Here is a 24467-nt window from a genome sequence, read left to right as displayed (position 1 = left end):
TTATTTATTATTATCACACATACGTGTAAACAATACGGGGTCCATATAGCGTATGGGGGTATAAATAGTATTTCCTTTTAAGAAGAGGCCCGAAAAGAATTGGTGCTTTAGAAGGCCCGTGGTTAAGCCCATGGTGAAGATACGATATGATGACTGTGTTTTGGCGGAGGGGAGGCGTGGCAGTGCAGTGGCAGCGGTGAAAGATTGAGAGAGGAAGAAGGAGAATTAGGGTTAGGGTTACGGTTGTGCTTGTGGTTGTGGTTGTGGTTGTGGTTGTGATTGTGGAGAGAAGATGCAAGGCGGTGACGAAGTTAGTATAGAAGAGTTGGCCTCGAATCTTTCCCTCTACAAAGATCAACTTCACCAGGTAAGCTCAATTCAACTGTTCACTCACTCTGTTCTCGTTTCGTCTCGTCAATTTATTCCTATTTCAATGAATTTTCAGGTCAGACAGCTCCTTAACGATGAACCTTCGAATTCAGAATACGTTGACATGGAGAGGGAACTTTCCGAGGTATGACTACATTTTTCTTTTCATGCTAACAATTAATACACCACTTCTCCTACTTCTTCATCATCTCAATCTCAATACCCTTCTTTGTCGAGAAAGCAGATCCCTACCATAAAGACATCAGAGGATCCTTGTAGGCAAACATGTCTGCCCTTCCCATGCACCGTATTGTGTATTACCAATCAAATTCATTTTTTGAATTTTCTTGGTTTTAAAAGGTGCTGAGCGTACTACTTTATATTTGGAACTGCACTGCAGCAATTTGTAACATGATTCAAATTGCTCAACCTGAGGACCATGTTCAAATAAATAAGTGAATCTTACATACATAACAAAACAAAAAACCAAAGACAACCTCGTCAAAATGCACATCACGTCTATCTTGGTTCTTGTGCAGGTGTGCTCTCTGTCGTGATGTCCAGCATGCTTTCTTCCTCTCACCTGATATGAGATGTTCACACTGAGATTCTTCTAAGTTAGAATTTTGACATTAATTTTGGTTTATCATGTAAACATTTTCTGAAAACTTCTTGTTTTACTGAACTCCAAATATGTGCCCTAAAATTGTGTTACGCAGGTCATTGCTTTGACGGAGGAACTCCTTGCAACTGCAAAGCAAAATGAAATCTCTGGTTCAACGGCTGCTCCTAATGCTGGTACATCTCCAAGTTTGTCAATACATAAGGAGAATCAAATGGTATGTTCTCTGCATTCTCGTTTGATTTTGGAGTTTACTTGCACCATTACTTTCAGGGAAATTGGAAATAATGATTAGAGAACACTTTACTAATATTGCCTAGTTTTTTCATACAATTTATGCCTTTTTCCGTACTCTTATTTTCCCTTGTTTTCCCCATATATATAACAATTATTTTCTGAATTTGGGACTATACGAGCAATTGCTCATTTCAAGTGTATGTTTCGTTCTTGGGGTCTGTAAATCTCCTTTGGGGCATTAGTATTGTCATTAGTTTTGATTTTGGTGGATCTAGTGTTTTCCTTTGGACGTGGATCAGTTTTCTTGCCAGAGTCTTTTTATTACAATAAAGAAAAAAGTAGAGAGATTTTTTTACAGGAACATGAAGACCCAGGTTTTACTGCAGTACGTTAAGTCCTCAGTTTGCTCATGGTTTCCTTTGTTTTGTTGTAGTAGGATTGTTGGAGTTTCCATGTCCTCATTTTGGTCCTTTGCTCGTGGTTTCCTTTACAAAGCCCTTAGCATAGATACAGCCAGATGAATTTTAATGCATGATAAGGATCATGTCATATCCCCTCCTCTTCCTCCCTCCAATTTTCCTGCAGTCCAATTCTGAAGAGGAAATAAATTATTGTTGGGTGGTGCTGGTCACTTACATGTATTGAGTTGCTTGTGCATTGTCTGGTAGTATCTTCTGCCTATATTATGATTACTGGGCCTGCTGGTGGGTTATTTTGGCATTTTAAGGATGTTTGAAAATATGCATTGGCATATGCCAGGTCTCTGTCTGCTTTTGGCTATAATTTAGGTTGCAGATGAACAGTTGATTTATCTGCATTAATATGTATCTGCAACAGATTGCATTGTTATATGCTAAAATAGAATCAAGGTTGTCTAAATCTTGAGTTATCTAGTCAGATCTTGCAAGTTTACAATGCTAGGTAAATAAAATAAGTTAAACCATGGTCTAACTCTTTTCAGGATAAACTTTGGTAAACTCTCACAAGCTTTAGTTAAGAAACAAGTTTGCGAATTTGAAATCCAACCCAAACTTTGCTTCCCATTGATCTCACAGTGTTGTGTTTTCTTATGGCCCAAATGATTTGAAGATTTTAACTCCTTTTTTAAAGTTTTTCACCTTAAGAACTCATGTTTTTATGAATATATGTATGATTTGAGAATTTATGGATGTGATTCTATTTTAGTACTATGAGCATATTCAATGGGAGTTTCTTACAAGGATTCCTTATCAGTAAAAACTTTATTTTAATGTGGATACCACGTCTTTCCTTAAAATTGAAGATAGTTGCTTGTATAAGGAGCTTTTTGTAACTTTAAGGAGTCCATGTTTGTGGGTTACTCATTAAAGTGATGTTTTTATTGATAAGGAACTCTTGTGAGAAACTCTTGGTGATGCCTTATCATACTTTATTATTGTGGTTTGCTACTTCTGTTATGGAGATAAAATGTAGAATTATTAATAGTATTATGTAATGCATGTATGTTTTTAATATTACTTTTTATGATGAGTAAACTTGTTACTGTGAAAACTCTCCAAGTTTATGTAGACTTTCAAGTTTGACAACCTTGCATAGATAGAACTGCCTGTTCATGATTCATTTAATTGCTTTCGATTGATAATTGATGAAATTAAAACTAGTAGAAGTAGTGGAGGAAGTAATTGAAATAGTATCTGAATCTGATGACCTGTATGCTGTGATGCACCAATACATTTATCAGGCCATCTGACACGGATACGTTTAAAGTATGTATCTGTCGCAGTTACATTTAAAGTATGTATCTGTCGCAGTTACATTTAAAGTACGTATCTGACACGGTATCTGTCATGATATCTGTCACAGTTACATTTAAAGTACATATCTGACAAGGTTACATTTAAAATACGTACATGTAAAGTGTCAGCAATTAATTACAAATAGAAGAGTGCTTAACATAGTGCTTGGAAGTTAGAACTGTTGCTTATTGATACAACTAATAATGATTTATGAATTCTCGTTGTCCTTTAGGTTAAACCTTAATCCCATAGAAAAATTTATTGATGAGAAGGGTCCACAACTTATTTATAAGACAACACTTCAAGGATCCCACTTTTTAACCCCTTTTTGCTAAAATAGCCTCATATATAACATTCCTGTAATATATATAAAAATCATAATTTTTCTAATAGTAATTTTTGTTCTTTATAGTCATATATTTAACTGTCATTATTTTTATTTTATGTTATTCCAAACACTAAACATACATAAAATATATAATTTTATTGATGTATTCCATGAAATCATTTTCCAGATTTGATATTTGAGTACCACTTAATTAAAAAACAAGTTCTGTGGCAACAAATGTTGATAGAAGCAAAGCAACTAACTATTTTATGTTATTCCAAACATTAAACATACAAAAGATATATAATTTTATTGATGTGTTCCACGAAATAATTTTCCAGATTTGATATTTGAGTACCACTTTAGTAAAAAACAAGTTCTGTGGCTACAAATGTTGATAGAAGCAAAGCAACTCACTATTTGTATATACATTTGGATAATATTTTATAATGACTTTTTTAATGAAATTACAACGAAATTTATTTATTTTGTGAATTATATATATTTTAAACGTATATGAACCCATTGTGTCCTATTTTTTTAAGATCAGACAAATTGCCGAATCAGATACATTTCGTGTCCGACACTTGTAACAGATACGTACATCATAACCTGTACGAAATACTTTTCTTGTGATTGATTATTGATGAAATTACAAACTGGCAACGGTTGTGGAGGCAACTATTGAAATTATCTCTAAATGTGATGACTTGTTTTGTCACTATTACCCTAATTATATCTCTATACTCAATACTTTTCTGGTAATTGTTAAAGGATTGTTATGTTGTTTCACTTTTGTTGGAGATGATTTGATTAGAGATATGATTTGATTACATTAAAAAAGGAGAAATGATATGATTTGATAGGGGAATATCTTCCCAATCCGGGAATTGTTGTCACTAATCCTTTCGATATCTTGTAACAGTTGGATAGCAGTTCTGATCTTCAAGAGAAACTTCCTATTGGAACCAAAGTTCAGGGAGTTTGGAGTGAAGATGGGGAGTGGTACTGTTGTCTATCACTGTATTTTTTTCCCATTTCATTTACCTATGTTTACTGTGTTTTCACTTTGTTGTGTTATGAATTTCCAGGTATGATGCTACAATTGAGGCTTATACACCAAATGGTTATTATGTATCCTATGACAATTGGGGTAATAAAGAAGAGGTAAGGCTTGTAAAAACTACTTGATGCACACCCGATGATCCCATTGCTAGTCATGAGGTGTCATTTGTGGTCATGCATAAATTTCCCTCTAAATTCTTCATTGCTATTTGTTTTACTTTTTATGGGTATTTTCCCGCACCTAGGAAAATAGTGGTTGGAGTTATTGAGTTATATAGGTGTGATCGAACTCTAGAATTTACATTAACTCGTGAAGCTTTCATAAAATCTTTTAAATTAATAACAAGTTTGGGAATTCAAATAACCATAAAATGAAAGAAAAATGCTACCAAGTTGAAGTTCAAGACTTTAAATACGGACAAACAAAAGTATTGAGTAGAAAATAAAGATAAACAGAAAAAGGGGAAACTGAATATGAAAATAGAAAAAGGAAGAAAAAAAAGGACCGATTTACTTCAAAGTGAAAGGAAACAAAAAAAGGATGGAACAAAAGAGAAAATAGGATGAAACATGTCCCAGGCAGCAACTGAATAGGTCGCAGGTGGTGGCAGCATAGGTCACAGGATGCACCATTGCCACCAGTGTCTGGTTAGTGTCAGTGGTTGCTGAATTAGAACTGCTGTGTGTTTGGGTTGTGGCTGGTAATTTAGGTTGGGTTGGGCTGTATGACCCAACTTTTTTTTAAAGGAACTATTGGGCTAGAGTTGGTATGGACCAAAAACAGTTTTGAAATCAATGAAACTCGGGTTGCATTGGTCTAGGGTTGGGTCACACTGACCCAAAGCTTAATCTTACTCCTTTGTGACTAGGTTGGGGGCTTTTGTGGCATGATTTCCACCAAGGTTTCCTGCAACATCCCAAAGGGGTTGTCATGTACTGCCATGGAAGACCTGATTGGTGTGGCAACAGAAAAGAAATCTGCCACAACTTTTTATTGAATGAACAGAGAATAGTAGAAAAATCTCAAAGGGTTTTCCTTTTCCAAAGGATTTCTCCTTTCACAAACAAAGAGTGAATGGTCAATCTACAATTGATAAGTGAATAATTTCACAAATTGTGAATGGGTCAATCTGCAATTGATAAGTAACAACTGTCCACACTACACCAGAAATTCAACCTTGTCATTGAAATGGAATTTGGGGGATTCCCTTTGCATGTGATTTTTTTGCTGGTTATATTTGTTGACAATCCCACATTGACTAGATAAGACCAATTTACAGAATATAAGTAGGGTAAACCTCACCTTACAAGCCAATTTTGTGAGATTGACTCAAGCATAAACCAACTTACTAAGATGGTATCAGAGTCATTTAGAACCTATTTTAGTGAAGTTCATTGGGATTGTTGTGTCATCGCTATTAGTGCTCCTTAGACCACCCACAAATATCTAATTGCACGCTAAATATGTTTGTTCCTGTGTGTGACGGGTGTGTTGGAGATCTCATATTGACTAAGATAAGGCCAAAATATAATATACAAGTAAGGGGCAATCCTTATCTTTTAAGCCATTTTTTGAGATTGAGTTTGGCATAAACCCACTTTTTAAGATATCCTCATTTCTTCTCTTCATTGAGTTTGGTGTCTAGTCCTGTCGTGTCCTCATCCATTAGCTCACCTTCAACCAGAGCTAGGTATTTGGGCAAAAGCCCACAACCCACCTGCAAACGTTTTTTATACCCAGCCTGCACAACCTGTAGGTTAACTGGGTTTTACTTGCAGAATTCACGGGCTATTTGCTACCTGCATTACCAAGTCTAATTCATCTCAAAATTCATTATTTTCTTGTTTCTATTGGTTGAACTTTCTTTAATGAATCAAGTAAATTGTTATGCAAATGGATGCTAAAAAATCAATCTCTAGTGTCTTTGTGGGTGCGGGTTGACTCATTTAATTCGTGGGTTTTATTGGGCGGATACGGTTTGCAAGAAGGAAAGTCTGTCTAAAAAGCGGGCTATCTGAACAGGTTTTTTATAGTGTGGGTTTAAACGGGTCTGCCCGTCTGCATATCCAGCTGTACTTTCAGCTAAGATCATAACCCACAGGCTCTTGGTTAGTCTCTTTATTGATAAGTGGAATCAGTGGACTGCAGTTCTGTCCATGCTGGTGAGTGCTAGTTGAGTCTTCTGTGTGGGTTTTGTCTTGTGTGCCTCCCAATATCCTTGCTTTGATAATCCATTACAACTGATGATAGTGGTGTTCTGCCACTTCCAAAAATACTAGATTTTCCCTTAAGCTTACAGGAGAAGAAACAACCTCGGCCATACATCTTGAAGACACAAACCAATTATATTATGTGGTCCTATTATAATAAAGTGTTGAGTGGAAAAATGAAAATCAAATTAATTAAAAAACCAATCGAAGGATCCTTATCTTGTGGTATCATACTCTCTTATATGAGTTGACTTTTGACTATTAATATTGAATCTTCCCGGTTTATCCCCTCTCCAAAAGAACCAATGAGTCATGTGTTGATGGTGGTTGTTTATTACAGGTTGATCCGGCCAATATAAGGCCAATTCAAGAAGGGTCTGTAGATGCTTTATTAGAAGCTGAGCGAGTTGCGGAGGCTACAAAACAGGCTATCAAAAGAAAAATTGCGCAAGCTGCATCGATTGATCTACAGTCTCGCAGTCTACCTGCCAAACTTCGTATAGAGGCTGATGATCCTGAGGATGTGGTGAGATGTTTTATGCAAGTTATACATGTCTGAATTAAAATGGTTGTTTTCAATGTTGATGAAACGCCTGAGTTTTCTGTTTTATATAGGATTCTAGATATGTTGGGTGATGTTTTTGGTCTTGTATGTTCTTCCAAGAACAAAAATGTTTGCTAGTGGGTTCTGGACTTGTTTTTGTTTGTGGTTTATCTGGCACTTAGCTATGATGACATTGATGACATTTTTTCTAACTCAATCACAGAAAGCATCTAAACGCAAGAAAATACATGCCTTTAAGTCAAAGATGAGGATGGAGCAACTTGAAGTCACACAAAATAAGCGGCAAAATGCTTGGCAGCAATTTCAGTCCACCAAAGGAAAGGCAAAGAAGGTGCTTTTCTCAATTTTGCAACTATTTTTATTCTCACAGATAAGCTTTGAGAAGTTTTTGCACCTTACTTTAGGTTCTGTGACCAATGGTAGTTTTCTTGTATTGTATTGAAATTTTATTTGTTTGTATATACATTTTCTAGTAAATAGTAAATATTGAACTATGCAATTGATTCATTAGGATACAAGGCTTGATTGGATATGATATTACACCCTTGTGCTATCTTTTGTTTTAGGTTCTCTTTTACGGGACCAATGGTAGTTTTCATGTTAGAATTGCAGTGATTCACTTTTCTACATGCATTTCCGTACTAAATCTTGGAAATTAACTAAGTCATTTGGTCCGTTAGGGTACATTACATTTATGCTTGGTTAGGATTAGATTGTCTACAAAGTTTCATTCTAATCCAGCTTGTCTTCCTAACATGCATAATTTTATATTGAATTACTATATTTCATCATGAGATAATTTGAAGAGAATACAAGTGTTATGGAAATATTGGTTTCTATCTCCTTTTTGAACTCTATATTAATAACACTCGATATTGCAATTTTTTTACATTGTCATTCATTTACAAACCATAATCTAGTCAATTTGTTAATTTTTATAATAATTATCTTAAAAGTCATTGAAAAAAGTTATTTCTAATTGATTCAACATTATACATTTAAACTGAGCGCTGCATACCTGTTAAAAGTTCGTTTTTGAAACATGACATATCTTCATCGATTTGACACTTTGAACATGTATATATGATGTTTGGTAGATTGTGATAGATTATTGCATAATGTACACACTTGTATTCAATAATCATATATGTACAATGGAACTGGTTATGCACATTTATATATGAAACAGTTGCATGTAAAGGATTGTCTCATTGAAATATCTTGGAGAAATGTTTTTATCGGATATTAAAAAATTTAAGTGTCTCTTGATATGAACTTTTGTATCTTGGTTGTTTACATGCTTAAATTGAGTTTTGACAATGATCTTTTCTGTTCTTGTATGTGATACTTTGGCTTTGCATACAGATTGGTTTCTTCTCTGGAAGAAAACGGGAAAGTATATTTAAATCTCCTGATGATCCTCATGGAAAGGTTGGTGTGACAGGAAGTGGAAAAGGTTTGACAGAGTTCCAGAAGAGAGAAAAACATTTTCACCTCAAAGATGGCACAACTGAAAATGATGATTAGGGTTCTGATACTTTCACCTATTAGCCTTTCAAGTGTATGTATAACATGCTCAAACAAACCAATCTTGTGAAATGTGTTGAGACTATTCTAGATTGTGGTATTAGCTTCTAATACATATTTTTTTTCTTTTAACTCACTTTACTTGATCATGGTGCAATTTTGTAGCCTTATCGTTATGCTATATTGTGGTGTTGTTGTCCTTCTTCTTGAACTGAGTTCATGGTTTGTTGGTATTGAGATCCTATTAGAGGCTTTCCATAGAAAATTTATATAAAAGTGTTCATTACTCAATCTGAAAGTGCATTTTAAGTCTTCGAATAGTTCCAGGTGTAGTTCCAGGTGAGGTTAGCAAGGACCTTAATGGTAAGTATGTAAATAATCCTAACTTACTACTTTAATTCATGCAAATTTGAAGATATTTCAAATCATACTTACAGTTTGAAATCATGCAAGTTTAAACATATTATAGGTTTAGCTTAATTTTTAGTTTTTGATATACAATTGTATTTAATAGGAGTTGTCTTCTTATTTGACTTAGATTGTCTTACACTGAAATTGTTAGTATAACTACTGGATTTGAATATAAGGTTTTAGACATAATTTTACTAAACATTTGGTAAAATTGTTTAATTTCTGTATAATTTCTGAATTTTGTATTTAGACTCTAGTAATTTTTCTTATTTGTTATAACTGAAATATTTATTTTTTTGAATTTTATCATTGAAGAAATATGTATTTGTATTTTGTTCTTATTATTTGAAGAATTTCAAAATGGTTTATTTTTTATTTCTGAAATATTTTTACTATAACAATTTATATGTTTTCCGAGTCAATATATATAGATAATGTTGGGATTCAAAATCAAGAAAAAATTATTAGGAAACTAAAGTAAAATTTGTAAATCATTTAAGCTTCAAACTTTAGAGTAAATTACTAGAGTGTATAATTATTTTATTCCAGTCAAGTAGTCACTTGTGAAAGACTTATGTTATGACGAACAAATATATTTGTAGTTAAATAAAAATTTGTTTTTATCTAATTTAAGTGCTTTTGTCATTCCCTTTCTATATATTGTGTTGTAATAAGTTGAAATATACTATTTTGCATTTGTTTGGTAAATTAATAAAACATGTTATAATATTGAGACAAATTAATTAAAATAATTTACCATGTTTATGCTAGAATTCTTAGGAATAAAATTAGTTTTTTTAAGACTTTTTTTAAAAAATATACTGCTTTTGTGTCAATTAGTAAACTAAAAATATATAGAAAAATGTACTTTTAGTGGCAAGTACGAAAAGTTAAATACAAATTTTTGTATTAATTTGTTAAAAAATATCAACAAGAACACGAAAGAAATATTGATCATTGACTAAAGAACCAAAAAACATGAATCACTCCACATCAAATAATATGATAGAAAAGAAAAAACAATTACCACAGTATTCATTGTATTAATTTGTTTCTTCAAACTCATGTTTACAAAAATTATAAAATAATCTGATAAAATTTTTGTAAAGATTAATATATAAAGACATCAAACATCCACCCTAAGGAAATAGAATTTGACAATAGATAGTGAACTAATCTTAACTTATAATAGACTTTTAATGAATTTAATACTGTATTACGATAATAAAACTTAAATTTAATTTAATTTTACAAAATTGTTGATAATCAATTTTTTTAGGTTAAGTTTAAGTTTCATATCACAGTCATTCATTTATAATATGTCATTTATAATGTATTGATATTTCAAACATTTTTTTAATCAAATAATTATTAATTACATAAGCTAGATATAGGCATAACATAACGGACTATACATAAAAAATTATATCAATTATTTATTTCTTATCTCCATTTAAGTTTTCAAGAGAAAAACTATTACTTTTAAATTAAAATATCGATTTAATTAGATAATAATGAACAATGATAAGTAAGTTGAAGAAACATTAGTTTCGACTCAATAATTTATTAGTTATCTATACATAATCTTGTAATAATTGTATTATTGCTATAACAAAAGAACTTGAAATAACAATAAAATTTGTAAAGTTTTGTAAAATTATAAAAAGAATAAAGTTATAAAAAACAGAAATACACATGTTTAAGATATGTGTTTTTGCTAGTATATTATATAAAGAAATATGTAATTTAATTGAACAATTTTAATATTTAATAAATAGAAAATAATTTATTTATTTATTTAATAGGATAAGTAATTAATCAACTTCTATTTCAAAATAACTATTTTTTTTTAAATTAACCATCACATACTTTTTTTTTAAATTATATATTGAACTCAAGTCCCTATCTAGTTGGTTTTATTTCCCTATCTAGCACCCTTTTCTTTTTATTTCTCTATCTAGCACCATTTAAAAGAAAACATAATAATAAATTAATTTTTTTGATAATTTTAATTTTGAATGCATTAAAAAAATATTTTTAATGTTTAAAATAGTTAAAAATATAATTAATGAATAAAGAAATAAGTTTTTACAAAATAAAAATAAAAAAGTAATAAATTGAAAATGTTTAGTTTAAAATTATTTTTTTTAAGAATAAAGAAAATAAAAAATTAAACCCTACAACAACATAAAAGTTGAATTTATAAACATAAATTAGTATTTATTTTTATTATTATTGATTATGTAATCATGTTAATTTCAAGTAAAAAATACAGGACATAATTATAAAAAAACCAAAGTTAATTAATATTAATTAATAGTGGATACACAAATAATATTGAAGTGTCTACCCTAAATGTAAAATCCTAAAAACAAAACTAATGCAAATGTTACACTTAATGCTTAAAAATGAGAAAAAAATGTAAAAATAAATAAATATAAAAATAAAAACAACAACATTGCAACATGTCTTTCATGTGTTACAAAAGACTATTTGGTGAACTCATAAATGAAGAGTATTGACCTGCATACATTGGTAAAATACTACGTCCAAAGTCCTGACATGAAAAGAACCTCAAATGGGAGGCCTAAGTAAAGTCAAATAAGAGTTGATATTGACATAAGAGAATAACATGATCGAACAAAAAAATGTTCATATTGTCAAACATCAGGACACAAAAAAAAAAAAACACGTCCCAACATTACTGGATCGTCCATTTCTCGTCATTAATTATGTTTCATTTCACACAAACTATTTAATGTACCACTGAAAAAAATATTAAATGAATGATCATCTCTTATTTATTTTTCTTTTTATGATCAACATATACTTATTTAGTATCGTCTTATATCTCTTATCTTTATCTTGTTTGGATTTGTTTTTATTTTTTTATATATTTTATCTTTATTTTATTTTGTTTTGTCTTTATTTTATATCTTTTATGTTTTTAGTTATTATTATTTTTTCTAGGATTCTTTATTTATTTCTGTTTTTTGTTTTTATTTTATTGTTGCTATTTTTATTTTCTATACTTATTTATTTTTGCATTTTTTTCTTCTCATTTTTAAGTATTATGTGTAACATTTGCATTAGTTTTTTTTGGTTAGGATTTTACATTTAGGATAAACACTTCAATATTATTTGTGTGTCCACTACTAATTAATACTAATTGACTTTGCTTTTTTTTTTATAATTAATTTTTGTATTTTTTACTTGAAATTAATATGATTACATCATCAATAATAATAAAAATAAATACTAATTTATGTTTATAGATTCAACTTTTATGTTGTTGTAGGGTTTAATTTTTTATTTTCTTCATTCTTGAAAAAAATAATTTTAAACTATTTTTTTTAATTTATTACTTTTTTTATTTTTATTTTGTAAAAACTTATTTCTTTATTCATTAATTATATTTTTAACTATTTTAAACATTAAAAATATTTATTTTTTAAATGCATTCAAAATTAAAATTATCAATTTTTTTAAATAATGCTAGACAGGAAAATAAAAACAAAATGATGTTAGATGAGGAAATAAAAGTGTAAATGGTGTTAGATAAAACATTCACTCATCGAAAGATATATATTATTAATAATAGTAATATGTAAAATAAATTATAAAAATAATTCATCAATAATATAATAAATATAACTCAAATTCTTTTTTGATACCCAACCCACAAATTTTGAAACTAGTTTATTAAATATACGTGACAACAAATTTATTTCATCTTAATTTATAATTAAGAAATGATTTGTCTGAATTAAACACGATTCCTTGTCGCTCAAACATTTAATATTAATTACATTTTTTTAATAAATACACATAAATACCAAACATGTGTTTAATTTATTAACTTTAAATTGAAACAAAATTAGAATTATTGAAATAGAACTATATTACTTTAGTGTATTAAAGACAAAATATGTGATGTTAACAAACTGTATACTAAAAATAGAAAATAAAAAGAATTATAATAAGTTGACATGTGGTTGGAACAATGGGAGAAGGTATAGGGGTTTGAGGAGACGCATTATATTGTGTGACTTTTAGTTTTACCTTGCGTCTTCCTTCGCGCACTCACACTGTTCCACTTCCAACCAATCTCACTCTCTCCAAGAGTGAGTCAGATTCTGAACCGATTCCCAATCACTTCTCTGCCAATGGATCTTCACAACTATTTTTTTGTTATTTTCATCACTTCACTTCAATCTTCAACCATTTTCTGCAACTCACACACTTCAATTTTCTCTGCTTTTGTTTAGGTTGCTTCACAGCCTATTTACTCAATTCAATGGCGTTTTCTGCTTCAACACACAAATCTGCGGGACTTCTTCCAGGTTTCACACAATTTGTTCTCACGTGACATCCTTTTTCACTGATCCTCTGCTATTTAATTTCTTTTTTTGGATAAGATGTAGTTTGATTGTAGTAAGTGATCCGAGTGATGATTTATTGATGATAAAAATTATGCCGGAAACAAAATTACCGAAAATAGATGGCTATATTTTGTGCTCTTAACCTGCTTTGTCTGTTTTTGACTCAAATGATGCTTAATTGTTGTTCTAGTAAATTTTGACCTGTTTTACCCTTGTTTCACCCTGCTCGTGATTGTCTTTAAGTCTCGAATTGAGAGCCGAGTTTGAGATTGCACCTTCTTTGTACCTGTTTAGTATTTATGTACTCTGGACACTTAATTATAGTATAGATGCTGTAAAAAATATACATGCTGCTAACTCCAACTAGCACCTAAAAGGATAGAACTAGAACTTGGATTGTAATGGTATCTTCTACAACTGCAACCTTCTAAACTTCCTCTATGGTTGGTTAATAGAATGTAATACTTCTTGTTCTTTGGATCGGAAGCACGGTGTCTTTTTTTTACCCTCTCTGTTGAAGTTATTTTGTATGTTGTTGCTGGGCAATGTATCTTGAGTTTTGCAGCAGGCTTGACACATCCAGCTGCTTTTTTGCTTTGTGGTATTATTGTCACCCATGCTTTCTGTCGTGAATGACTTTGTCTGACTGAACTTTTTGGCAGCTTTATTATCACTGTTGATAGGTGTTTGTTTTCAATGTATATTTCACATTCACCTTATGTCATCGTGTTTCCGTGTTTTTTTTTTTCTAGGGGCAATCAATGATGATTTATACAAGGAGTTGTGGCATGCCTGTGCTGGTCCCCTTGTCACTCTCCCTCGTGAAGGGGAGCGAGTTTATTACTTTCCACAAGGTCACATGGAACAGGTATTTTGGTTTAGTATGAGATTTTTAGTGTTAGAAATTCCTAATTTGAACTTAGCAAGCAAAATGTATTTGTAAGCCTGGAAAAATTTAGAATGTTTATCCTTTTATAGGGATGAAAGTTGCCTTTATAAGACATTTAATGGGCCTCCTTGCTTGTGGTATAAATTATCATTTCTAGATTTCGTTAGTCTATAATGTAAAACAACTAATTTTTGATGATATACTATGACATGGTTGTTATTTGTCACAACATTGATTCTGAATGACACCCGGGACATTTTACATGTATACCTATATTATTGTTAATGCATATATGGCATTTCAATTTGCAGGACAAGCTGCGTGGGCATGGGATCTTAATTTTTGATCTTGAACTGCAGTGAGATATGCCTGTGTTCCTAGTTTTGAATCATGTACCTTGAGTTTTGGTTGTATACCCATATTATCTTTACTGCATGCAGCATTGCAATTTTCAAGATGATTTGGGTACAAGTTTCATGGGCATGGGATCTTAATTTTGAACATTAATTGCAGTGAGATGCATGTGCTCCTACTTTTGAATCATTCTATTCCTTGGTTTTTTGATGGTTTGATTTAATTGTTCTGTTCTTCAAAGATTTAAGACCCTGTTGGCAATTGACATGGATTCACCTTACCAGTATCCTCATAACAGTTTTTCCTTAAAAGTAATTGTTAGCTAGTGTTAAATTGGTTTAGTCTCTTGTGGGAGAGGCCACATTTCCACTTAATTGGTTGTTCGTGTTCAGAACTATGCATAATGTTTGTTTGTATATTCCATTAATGTTTGTTTGTGGCCCGTTGAGTATTAATGTTTCTTTCAGAACTCAAATGTAGGGTTCATGATTGGTGTGTAACAAGGGCAAGATACATGCTAGCCCAAACCACTCAAGCCTTCTAAACCTTTAATTCATACTCCAAAGTAACCAGAGTAATCACCACAATGCCGCAAAATGGGATTCAATTCAAATCTCTCGTACTGTGAAATTTCATTTCATAAATAATCTATGGTAATGTTAATAACTAACAATTAATAAACTACAAAAAATGTCCTCTGTAAAGTCCTAATTGCAGAAATAATGTTTCAATTTTGAGAATATTAGTCAAAAAGGCTTCAAAACAAGTGTTTATGAGATTGTAAAATAAATACTTAAACATGCTGGAGGACAAAACTTTCTTGAAAGCTTTATTTAAAATCAATAACCTTGATTTACTGAAATTGTTACCTAATATAAGAATAGAAAAAAAAAGAATAGCAACACCACTGTGTTTTATTTCTTCTAATAAAATACTTCTAATCAAATCATTAGAAATTCAACCCAAAGTATTTGATTGTTTGAATTCAAAGTATAATTGAATCTGCAAAACATTCCACACGGGAGAATTCACTGGATAGAACTAAAGCAGTGTGAGCACACAGTCAGTGAGTAAACACACATTTGATTGACTAACCCAAAGGTTTTTATTGAAAAGCATGAAGCTGGAAACCATAAGCACCTAATGTTTGTCGTACTATATTTGGAGTTGACATACACCCTGCTAGTTAGTGCCTAATCAAATTATAGGTGCACTAAGACTTAAACAATTACATCTTACAACTGTTTGATAGAGTGCTTTGATAAGTGTTTTCTATATTTCAGACAAATTTGTATTGATTTATTAAAATGTATTTATTTAAGAACCTTTTTTTTGTTGAATCATTCAGGGAGAACATTTTCCCTTACTTTCAGATATTCTTTTCACAAGTATAATAATTGCCTCTAAAAATTACTGTAATTGGCCTTTCCAATAATGTCAGTAGCATTAACTGATATTAAAACTAGCACAAAATTATCATTTTATACCTGACATATAATCACTTTGGTCCAAGGTCAATGTCAAAGATAGATCTCTAATTGTGTATTTTCACTAAAAAAATTCACAGGGGAATTGTAGTTTTTTTTATTGTTGGAGATCCCACATTGATTAGAGATATAACCAAATTATAATATATAACTGGAATGCTAATCTCACCTTACAAACAGGTTATGTAAGGTTAAGTTAGACTAATAGTTCACTTTCATAATATGATATCAAAGTTTTAATAAAATCGCCTATCCTAGCAATGTTGAAAAATAAGCAACATTCAAGGAGTGGATAGCATGCACTGTTCTCAGAGTCAAGAAAGGTACACTTAAAGAAAAAGTTACCATTCTTCCACAATTCACCTCCTATTTTGGTTTGTGAAATGGTGAACCACCTTTTATTTTTCTTATGTTGCCGCTAATTAGCATCTTTGATGGTGTCGTTTTAACTTTATTATAATGTCCTAATTTTGATCTATAAGTCCTTACAGTATTTGTTTCGACAGAATTTTGTGGTTGTACTTTTAAGGTTTATGTTCTCTTTTGTCTTCTGCTTTTCTATTTTATAGCTTGAGGCATCGATGTATGAGGGATTGGAGCAGCAGATGCCTTCCTTCAATCTGCCTTCTAAAATATTATGTAAAGTGGTCAATGTTCATCTTCGGGTGAGTTCTGATTTTTCTGAATAATCTTACTGGATATTCTTCTGTTTGTCAATGACTTGTATGGGAGTTTGTCATGATTTACGTTGACAGTGATTTAATTATTGATTGATCTTGGTTGCGTAGGCTGAATCCGAAACAGATGAAGTATATGCACAAATAACTTTGCTTCCTGAATTAGATGTGAGTGTAGTCTTATTCTTTGTTTTACATTATTTATATATCTACGTTCAATTTGTCTCTCAAATCCTTTTTCTAGTCATAAGTCATAACTGTTTTTTGCCCATTTGAGTTCTCTTTTTTCTCGTTGTGTATGTCTTATTTTACCCTGCCTTGTTGGTTTAGCAAAGTGAGGTGACCAGCCCTGATGATCCTCTGACAGAATCTCCAAGGGTCAAGATCCATTCATTTTGCAAGACACTTACTGCTTCTGATACCAGTACCCATGGGGGTTTCTCTGTTCTTCGAAGACATGCGGATGATTGTCTACCTCCATTGGTTAGACACTCTTTCCCCTTAACGAAATGGCAATAGATAAACTTTATCTTCCTTTCTTTCAGCTTTTCTTTTCTTGTAATTTGCGTATATGTTCAGGATATGTCACAGCAACCACCATGGCAAGAACTGGTGGCAACTGATTTACATGGGAATGAATGGCATTTTAGACATATTTTTCGAGGTTAGTATCTTTGTTAATTTGTTTCTTTTCCCCTTTTCTTTCAACCTGTTTTATCCCATGAACCTGTTATAGAGTGTTTTTTTACTTCTAGTGTCTGCTTGAAGAAATTTTTTTTTTGCATCGATGAAGATTCAGTTGACCTGTCAGCTACAACTCAATTTCGAGCATTGCATTTTAATATGCTGCAGTCAAGATATAGGATAATACACATATTTCTTTATTATTAGTTGTTGAAATTGTTAGGCTTAGGGTGAGAAGTAGGAAATGAGAGAAATAGTTCTCTGAAATAAATAACGTGAGAGTAGATTTATAGGCTGTAATGATGTGATGCATATTACTCACACAATAGTCTTATTTGTGGTAGAGGAAAATTATTAGAAATTAACTGCGTCCAACATGCTAAAAAACTAGTTCAAGTAAGGAGGATTGCTCAGGTATCATTAAGGAATATTCTGTCAGTATTCATATCCAGTGAGGGATGGGAATCTTAACAAACCACATCCCATGCCCAAGATTGGACATCGTGAGCATGGCAGTTATAGGTTTGGACCTCTATTGAATGACCCAACATTAAGATTGAACAGAATTTGGTATTATATTGGAAATGGATTGGGGTTACTCAATGGGGGAGAATTGTCTAACTCTTGTGAAGAGTATCCTGACCACATTCCTAGCTAATGTGGGACCTTTAATAAAAATAAATAAGGAGACATGATAAATTTAGGCAATATAGGAAATAATTTTTTAGATTAGCTTATTTACTCAAATATTTGACTAATTTATTCCATGATATATTGTACAGGTGCCCTGATAAGAAAACTATTCTCATTGTGCATGGAAGATATGATAACTGTTTCAAAAGTGAAAAAATAGTCTGTTTTTCTGTAGTTCTTAGGGAATCTCTTACTGGAAAAACTTTTCAGGGAATCCATGGTGGTTAACTATTTAATTTCTCTCAGTTTTCTTCCTTATACCACAAAAATAGTATCCATGTATTTTAATCTTTAAGGGTAGTTTAAGCATCAATTTTAACTTGTGGCCACCTGGTCTGTTATGTTTTCTGAGCTAAGGTGATCATCCTCATTAATAGCTGAAGGTACAGCTTGCAAGTGTACTGTGATTTCTATATAAGACTAGGTTTGATGTTTATTTATACTGTCAGTAAGTTCCTGAATGAACTGAGTAATTTCCAGGGCAACCCAAGCGCCACTTACTTACCACTGGGTGGAGTGTCTTTGTCAGTTCCAAAAAGTTAGTGGCTGGTGATGCCTTTATATTCTTAAGGCAAGTGATTAACAGCAGAAGCTACTATGCCTCCATTCCAGTGCGGTCAAGAAATAGTACTTTATTTTCCCCTCTTGTTTTTATTCCTTATTGTTGTTTGTGATTTTGGCTGGTTATGCTATATTCCAGGGATGAAAATGGAGAGCTGCGAGTTGGGGTTAGGAGGGTGATGAGACAGCAGAGCAATGTGCCTTCTTCTGTTATATCTAGTCACAGTATGCATTTAGGTGTTCTGGCCACTGCATCTCATGCCATTGCCACTGGAACACTGTTTTCTGTGTTTTACAAGCCCAGGTTTTATATTTAACAGTATGAAGTTGTTAGTTTTAGTTGTCCTTTTGTTTTTGTTTGTGGTGTTATTGTTGTCATATATTACTGTTTTTTCCCTTAACTTTACATCTTTTTATGTGCTTGCCTGTTTTCTGCAATTAATGAACTTCTTTTTGGCTGGAATACTTTGATTCTTTTTTTTTTTTAAGTCTTTCTGCTGATTTGTCAATATTTATCTTAGAACAAGCCGGTCAGAGTTTATTGTGAGTGTCAACAAATATCTGGAAGCTAAGAGTCATAAACTCTCTGTTGGGATGAGATTTAAAATGAGATTTGAAGGTGATGAAATTCCCGAAAGAAGGTGCTTCACTTGACTAGCTGTATTTGTTAATTGAATATTATCACATTATACTGTCTGATAACTTTCCTCTCCCCCTGAATGCAGGTTCAGTGGCACAATTGTGGGTGTTGGAGATAATAAATCATTGGTGTGGCCTGATTCCGAATGGCGATCATTAAAGGTAAAATATGCAAGATGCCTTGTATGATTTTAAACATTTTTTGTCTAGTATTTTTTTTTCTTCATCCTTTGTTATATGTGCTTTGAACTTTGGGAGACCATCCAATGAATGGAAGAAACATTTTTCTACCACATTTCTTTTCACAACCTTGGCAGATTATTTTTTTATTTTTTATATGGTTAATTTACATGATTCAGACTGATCGAGTTGAAATGAAACTCGTTAAACATTCTTTGTAAAGAATAATGTTGCAATAACATTCATTTAGCTGCCAAATAGTTGCTGATACTCCTGATGGCTAGAAGTATTAAACATCAGTTTTTGGGTTCTGTAATTTATGACCTATTATAATCCTATTTCAGGTGCAGTGGGATGAACCATTGTCAATTTTGCGCCCTGATAGAGTTTCTTCATGGGAATTGGAGCCACATGTCTCAACCACTCCTGCAAACCCACAGCCAACACAAAGAAACAAGAGGGCACGGCCTCTTATTCTAACTTCTACAATGCCTGATTCATCTTTGCAAGGTGAGTTTGTTGGGTTGGTGTTACACAATTTCATTTTTAAATTATGCTGTTTATTATGTTTTTCTACATTATCCTCTTTCTTTGTACACCAGGCATGTGGAAATCTCCAGTTGAATCTACATCTTTCTCTTATTGTGATCCTCAACATGGACGTGGCCTCTATCCATCACCCAAGTTCAATCCTTCTGCAACTATTCTTGGTTTTAGTGGGAATGGCTTTGTGGGACCTCCTTCCAACAAATCAATATATTGGTCTAATAGGGTGCAAAATTTCTTGGAATCAATGTCAGATACAGTCCCTAAAGAAGCTGGAGAGAAGAGACAAGACACTGGAAATGGCTGCAGACTCTTTGGGATCCAGCTACTTGAGAATTCTAATGCAGAAGAATGTCTACAAACAGTCACTTTGTCTGGAAGGCTAGGTGATGATAGGTTTGTTCCATCTTTAGATGCTGAATCTGATCAGCCTTCAGTAAGTTGTGATGCTGAAAAATCATGCCTGTCTCCCCAGGAATTGCAAAGCAGGCAAATAAGGAGCTGTACCAAGGTAATTTGGATTAGGTGGTTTAGCATTTATCTTCATCGTTCCTGAAAACTGTTGTTTTTAGACTATTTATTTATGGTGTAATTTAATGCTTTTTTAGGTTCACATGCAAGGAATGGCCGTTGGGAGGGCTGTGGATTTAACCCGATTTCATGGATACCAAGATCTGCTCAAGAAATTGGAGGAGATGTTTGATATCAAGACTGAGCTGTGTGGGTCCATAAAAAAATGGCAGGTTGTCTACACTGACAACGAAGATGATACGATGATGGTTGGGGACGACCCATGGGAGTAAGTTCATTTAATTAACTTGTGCATTTTTATCTTTCTGTGGTTAACAATATTTGTGGGGTTGTGATGATGCTCAAGAAAAGAAAGGATAATTTGATTAGCAGTTGGAAACAGTGGATGGTTAGTTTTGTGTGCTTGTGTTATATGAAACTAAGTTGTGGGTACTTTGTTGTTGCAGTGAGTTTTGTAGTGTTGTGAGGAAAATTTTCATCTACACGGCAGAGGAGGTGAAGAAGCTTTCTCCGAAAATAGGACTTTCAATGAATGAAAATAGGACTTCGAATCCCGAGGAGCAGTCGTCTAACATGGGACCCAGTTGCTAGAAGTCATAAAGATTCCAACATGTCCTAGTTGTTGTATATGCAATAAAATGTTGGTATGGGAGTATAACAGGAAGATGATGAAAACGAACGTGGCCAAAACCAAAAGGAACATGCTTAGATGCATGCATGCATGTCACTTTCATCACTTCCACTTCCAGTCGAGTATTGTGCAGCTATGGTGGCTCTTTCGACTCAGCTTGGATGAATGAAATGCAGAGGTCAAATCGACTTACTGCTGTCTGTTTGATTTTCTATATCTTCTCACTCAGCTCAAATATAACTCATTTTTGGAATTCACTCATTGTGATCCATGTCTTTTTTGTATATAGTATTTATTATTATTGTCTTGGGATACTATTTGTATGCATCAAACATCATCCCCTCTCTCTAACAGTCCTGTACAATTTTGTATGAATCTTGTTTGAATATTGGCATTACATTCATTATATTATTTTGTTGATTTAAAATTTAACTGTTGTTATAATTTTTAAAATTTTAAATATTCATGTGCATATTAATTTTAATTCAAAATATTTTTTGATATATTTATATACTTTTTTTTTTCTTTTGCTTCACATTAAATACACAATTGAAGGAATATCTGAAAATAAGTGATTATTATGTCTTTTTATTATGTTGAAACAAGAAAGTTATGGATATGGAGAATTAAAAATTATATTTAAGTTAACAAACAATAAATTAAGATGAGATTCTAAAAATATAGATTAGAGGAATGTTAATAACACTTTTTAAAACATTTTTCTTCTATTTGTTTAAATTTATTGAAACCCAAAAAAATAGAAAGATAATTAAGAAAGAATGTGGCATTTAAATTATTTTATATTATCCTATTTCACTATGCTAAGTCATCTAAATTTGTTATAGTTTACAATTAAAACGTTAACAGAAGTTTATTTCAATTTTTCAATTTTAAAAAAAGTAAGTTAACAGAATTTTATTTCATTTTTTTAATTTTAAAAAACTAAGAAGCAAACTTAATCCAAAATTTATTTGAAATTATTAAAATCAATTAAGTTACAAAAGAAAAATACTATAGAAATTTGACAAACTTAAACATTGAATCCGAAGCATAGCCATGTGAAAAAGTTATAGAAAGTTCCAAACCAAGAGGATTCAATGCATTTTAGGATATTTTGTCTACTACAAAATTATTATAAATCATTACAAATAGTAAATAAAATAAAACAAGAAATTTTATATACAAAGATAAAAGAAAAGTACCTACCAATCTCTTAAATATTCAATTAACATATATATAAATATACCTAAGGATTTCCCATTATAACCGTTATTTTATATACACATATTTCTTTATTCTATCTTTATTTAATATATCTCATTTTATTATTATAATAGAGTATTTTTTCATTTCATATTAATTACTTAAAAAATAAAATTATTGTTTATGTACAGTTTTTATAAACAAACTAACTTTTCTACTCTTCCCTTAATTCCTTATTTTAAGGCTATAACAGAAATAAAGAAAGAGCATACTCTCACCCATTCCCATACCAAATCTCACATATAAAATAAAATAACATCCATTTTCAATCATTCTCTTCACTCCATTTCAAACAACTCATCACACTCTCTTATCCCAAAACTACCAATGGAAGAAGAGGAAAGACTCAAACTAGAGAAGAAAAAAAAAAGAGGTTGTTTAATCAATTCATCATTTTTATTTTACATGTTAATTTTTGCTTTTCAATTTTGACTCATCCAATTTTTTTTGTATGTATGTTAAACTTCTATCATCGCGAAAGTTGAGTAAAAGAAAAAAATGCGGATACACAGACGTAATTTCGCTTATGTTTCCGCTAGTATAAATAAAGAGGATCCTCTTCATAACTGCTCTTTTGGTGTACACATTTATTCTCCCATTTTATTCTTATACAAATATTTTATTTTATTATTTTTGAAATATATAATAAGAGGTTTTTTTATTATTGTATTGTTATCTCGGACATTCCTTTCATTTCATTTTTTGGTATTTACTCTTATTTTTTTAAGTCTATCTATAATCTGAAAACCAAAAACTTAATTTACATAACTTTCTTAACAACTTCCCTCCCGTCAAAAACTTTTCTTTTTATAAAAAACTTCTCACTTCTCTCTTAATTGTATCAATTACAATATTAATGTAGCTGAAGTCTCACTCCCTTCTATCACATCTCTTCTCTTGGAGACACGCACTTCCATTATCACTCTTCTTATTTTTTTTTTCTAATTTTTGTTTTGTTTTGTTCCATATTCTTTACATGCATTGTGTTTTTGTATATAGGATTTGTATTGGTTTACAGTTGTTATCATCTTGTCATCGCCATCAAGCACATGAAGTTTGGTCCCTTGGTTGAATTAAGATGGGTGTGGCTCTTCATCAAACGCTCTCTCTCTCTCTCTCTACTCCAATCCCCCTCACTCACTCAGCCCCACTCTCAAATGAGTAAGTTTCTCAAATTTTTTTCAAAGACACTAACTATAAACCTAACACTATGTTTTGTTTTCGACTTTTCAGACATCCACATGACGTTCTTATTCCTTCACTATTTTCCCCTTAAATTCTTTTTTTTATTATTAAAGACTGAAATGTTTTTTTTTTCTTATCAAGAGAGCATTAAAATGATTGTTTTATAAACATTAATCTTGATTGTACATTGTGCAAACCAAATAAGATCATGAATTTGAGTTGTACTAAGTCTCAAACCAAACAGATTTATTTTTTGTCCCATAATTCTCCACTTGTACATAAAATTACATAAAATATTCTTATATTTGTGTATTTTTTTTTATGATGAATCCTTATAACTAATATAGCTTTTTGACTAATTTCTTTGAAATTTCTAGTGTGACTAACATTGACTATGGTCAAACAATTGTCTTAAAGTTTATATATTTATAATTAATTATTTTTAAAATACAATTTGTTTTTAAAAAAATATTTTCTTTTCCTTTGTTCTTACAATTAGATTTATCATAACAAATGAACATTACTTATCATAAAAAAAATATATATGTACATATATATTCTTAGGGACAAAATCAAGTGAAATTTCAAAAGATTTTTGTACGTACAGAAATTAAAATATTGTAAGAATGTAATAATTTTCTGAAGATTTTTTAAA

General features: G+C 31.4%; 2 protein-coding genes across 3 annotated transcripts; both read left to right on the top strand.

Annotated features, from left to right (window-relative positions):
- Window positions 1-91: 91 nt before the first annotated feature.
- Window positions 92-8990, top strand: LOC137806673 (uncharacterized). Its single transcript, XM_068606905.1, has 8 exons — window positions 92-367; window positions 446-514; window positions 1089-1208; window positions 4257-4336; window positions 4423-4498; window positions 6948-7133; window positions 7375-7503; window positions 8538-8990. Exons 1-8 carry the CDS (start codon window positions 293-295, stop codon window positions 8697-8699), a joined length of 897 nt encoding a protein of 298 aa, XP_068463006.1. The 5' UTR covers window positions 92-292; the 3' UTR covers window positions 8700-8990.
- A 4113-nt stretch (window positions 8991-13103) lies between these two features.
- Window positions 13104-21796, top strand: LOC137806672 (auxin response factor 1-like). Of its 2 annotated transcripts, XM_068606904.1 has the most exons (16): window positions 13116-13234; window positions 13379-13453; window positions 14245-14360; window positions 14693-14739; window positions 16792-16887; window positions 17011-17067; window positions 17230-17382; window positions 17479-17563; window positions 18757-18847; window positions 18977-19141; window positions 19359-19478; window positions 19563-19638; window positions 20001-20166; window positions 20259-20713; window positions 20811-21001; window positions 21180-21796. In XM_068606904.1, the coding sequence occupies exons 5-16, from the start codon at window positions 16804-16806 to the stop codon at window positions 21322-21324; spliced, it is 1788 nt and encodes a 595-aa protein (XP_068463005.1). In that variant the 5' UTR covers window positions 13116-13234; window positions 13379-13453; window positions 14245-14360; window positions 14693-14739; window positions 16792-16803; the 3' UTR covers window positions 21325-21796. The 2 variants fall into 2 exon arrangements, with proteins under 2 accessions (XP_068463004.1, XP_068463005.1); XM_068606903.1 differs by lacking the exon at window positions 14693-14739 and having other exon boundaries at window positions 13104-13234.
- The last annotated feature ends 2671 nt before the right edge of the window (window positions 21797-24467 follow it).

Source organism: Phaseolus vulgaris, chromosome 3, assembly GCF_000499845.2.
Source record: "Phaseolus vulgaris cultivar G19833 chromosome 3, P. vulgaris v2.0, whole genome shotgun sequence".
Classification (NCBI taxonomy): domain Eukaryota; kingdom Viridiplantae; phylum Streptophyta; class Magnoliopsida; order Fabales; family Fabaceae; genus Phaseolus; species Phaseolus vulgaris.
Note: the sequence above shows the minus strand (reverse complement) of the source record. Positions and strands in the feature narration are given on the sequence as shown.